At 40.8% G+C, this 2,022-nt stretch overlaps 1 protein-coding gene across 1 annotated transcript; it reads right to left on the bottom strand.

The window, feature by feature from the left end:
- Window positions 1–378: 378 nt before the first annotated feature.
- On the bottom strand, window positions 379–735 carry LOC122527459. The gene has a single exon (XM_043651673.1). It carries the CDS (start codon window positions 733–735, stop codon window positions 490–492), a length of 246 nt encoding a protein of 81 aa, XP_043507608.1. The 3' UTR covers window positions 379–489.
- Between the last annotated feature and the right edge of the window lie 1,287 nt (window positions 736–2,022).

Below are 2,022 nucleotides of genomic sequence, written 5' to 3'. Positions count from 1 at the left end.
ACGGTGTTGGAATTGTTAATTCGAAGGACGTTTTAATCTTAGATTCGTCACAACTAACTTGTCGCATGAAAGATAAAGAACGAAGGCGAAATAATATTTCTGTACAGAAAAAAAAAAAAAAAAAGAGAAATTGAAATTGAAGTATCTTTTCTGGAAAATAAAAAAAGAAAGAAATTACCTGGAGAGGATGAAATCGTGAATGAACGCAAGAACCAAACTAGATTGTTGCATTATTCCCATTTTCCCAAAGTTTATCAAACATTATCAAAGAACAAAATATTGATTTCACGATTCAATGAAACAAACGCATCCTCTGCCGAACATCGAGGAGAAAAATGATTTATTGTTTTTTGCATTCAAGAGACTCAAACACTTAAATTTTCTATAAACACGCAAGCTATCTTTTTATCTGGCTGGTCTTCTAACTAATGGCAAAGTTGCGCGTGACCTAACTCGAGAAACACGATTCGAATACGATGCATGGCTACCTCATTCGGTGACTTTAAACTTCGGTAGGAAGTAATCGTCACCCTTTTCCTTCATGATGGCCTCCATTTCGTCTGGGCTAGGTGGCGCAGTTTCGTCCTCGCCGATTTGATCGGTTTCATTTCCGTCCGCGTCCAGCATCGGCTCGTTTCTCATTAACCGGTACCGATTGTCCAAGTGTATCGCGGGCTTCAACTTGCGCCGTTTGATTATCTGTACACGAAGAAACCACGTTAGAAACGATATCATCGTCACCCCGATAAACGATAAACGTGCAATCAACCCACGTATTTTAGATGGTTCGACGTTACAAAGGAAAACAAGGATTTCGCACGTTTTCAACGTTTTGTATTAACACGAGGTCTGACGTTTCCCGGAAAATAGAAGATTATAAATCAGGAAATCTATCTATTAGACAATTAATAGTAAGTTGTTAAATATTGTTTAAATTATTAAATAATTCGACTGTTTCGTATTTTAATAAAGGCCTGTAATATTAAAAATTTCAAATTATTACGGTCTTCGATATATTCAGCGATATCAGTTAAGGGATACAATTTTCAAGAAAGCTGCAAGCGTGAAAACTTGATTTTTTATTCGTAAGAAATATTTGAACGCTTGTTACGAACGTGTAAGAAAAGTTATTGTTTTTGCTCGAACGATACAATAAATATCCCGCAATTCCTATATTAATCTTCAGATCTTGGTTTCGAATTTGACTTGGTATGTAACCTATAATTTCATATAGTAATACAAATATAATACTTCATTATAGCATCAACACATGTAACCTATAATTTTCTAAATATAATACATATCAGTCTTCAAATTCGAAGAATATAATTTCATTATAGCATCAACACGTATAAAATATACATAAAGAATTCTCCCCTCGCAAACGTCCAAATACATTATTTTTCGTTCTGATGCGAGCGACACGAAGAAGCACAACGCGTGTCGCGCGAGATAATAAAGAACGGAACGGAACGACGGGAGGAGAGACGATTGTTCAAACTCTGGTACCAAAGTTGCACCGAGGCGACGACGAAAGCGTCAGATCAACCGAGGCGGCGGTGGTTGATCGACGAGTTAAGTTAAGTCTCTCAAGACTAGTCGCGCGAAGTGGAGACGAGAGAAAGCTTCCGACGGATACGAGGGGAAAGTGGCAAGTCCATCGTCTCGAGTTTTTCGGGGTTAGAGAGAGAGAGAGAGACCGCACGGTGTCTCGATTGCACGGCGCAGCAGCCATCGGCCGCGAAGTCAAACGTCGTCAAACAACGCGGGCAACGTCGCTGAAAATCCATACCCGTCGCCCGTTCTCTCGCAATAAGCTGCTTACTCCGTGCCCTCGCCCCTCTGTAAACCCTCTCTCGTCCAGAGAGCCAGAGAACTTTGTCGTTGCCATTGTCAATATTAAACCGAGGCCCCTGTGTCTCTCGCTGTTCCCTTCCGGAGTGCGCAGTTCGCGGTTCCCCGATGATCATCATCCAGCCTCGGATGGATTGTTTCCACGGGGCTGAGAGTCATCGTGATTTT

This window comes from Frieseomelitta varia, unplaced genomic scaffold (assembly GCF_011392965.1).
Source record: "Frieseomelitta varia isolate USP_RPSP 00005682 unplaced genomic scaffold, Fvar_1.2 scaffold_22, whole genome shotgun sequence".
Classification (NCBI taxonomy): Eukaryota; Metazoa; Arthropoda; class Insecta; order Hymenoptera; family Apidae; genus Frieseomelitta; species Frieseomelitta varia.
This window is presented reverse-complemented; position numbering and strand designations above follow the sequence as displayed.

Bases quoted from the DNA above. Each gene is read 5' to 3' on its own strand.
- LOC122527459 (XM_043651673.1), bottom strand. From the start codon at position 735: ATGATATCGTTTCTAACGTGGTTTCTTCGTGTACAGATAATCAAACGG.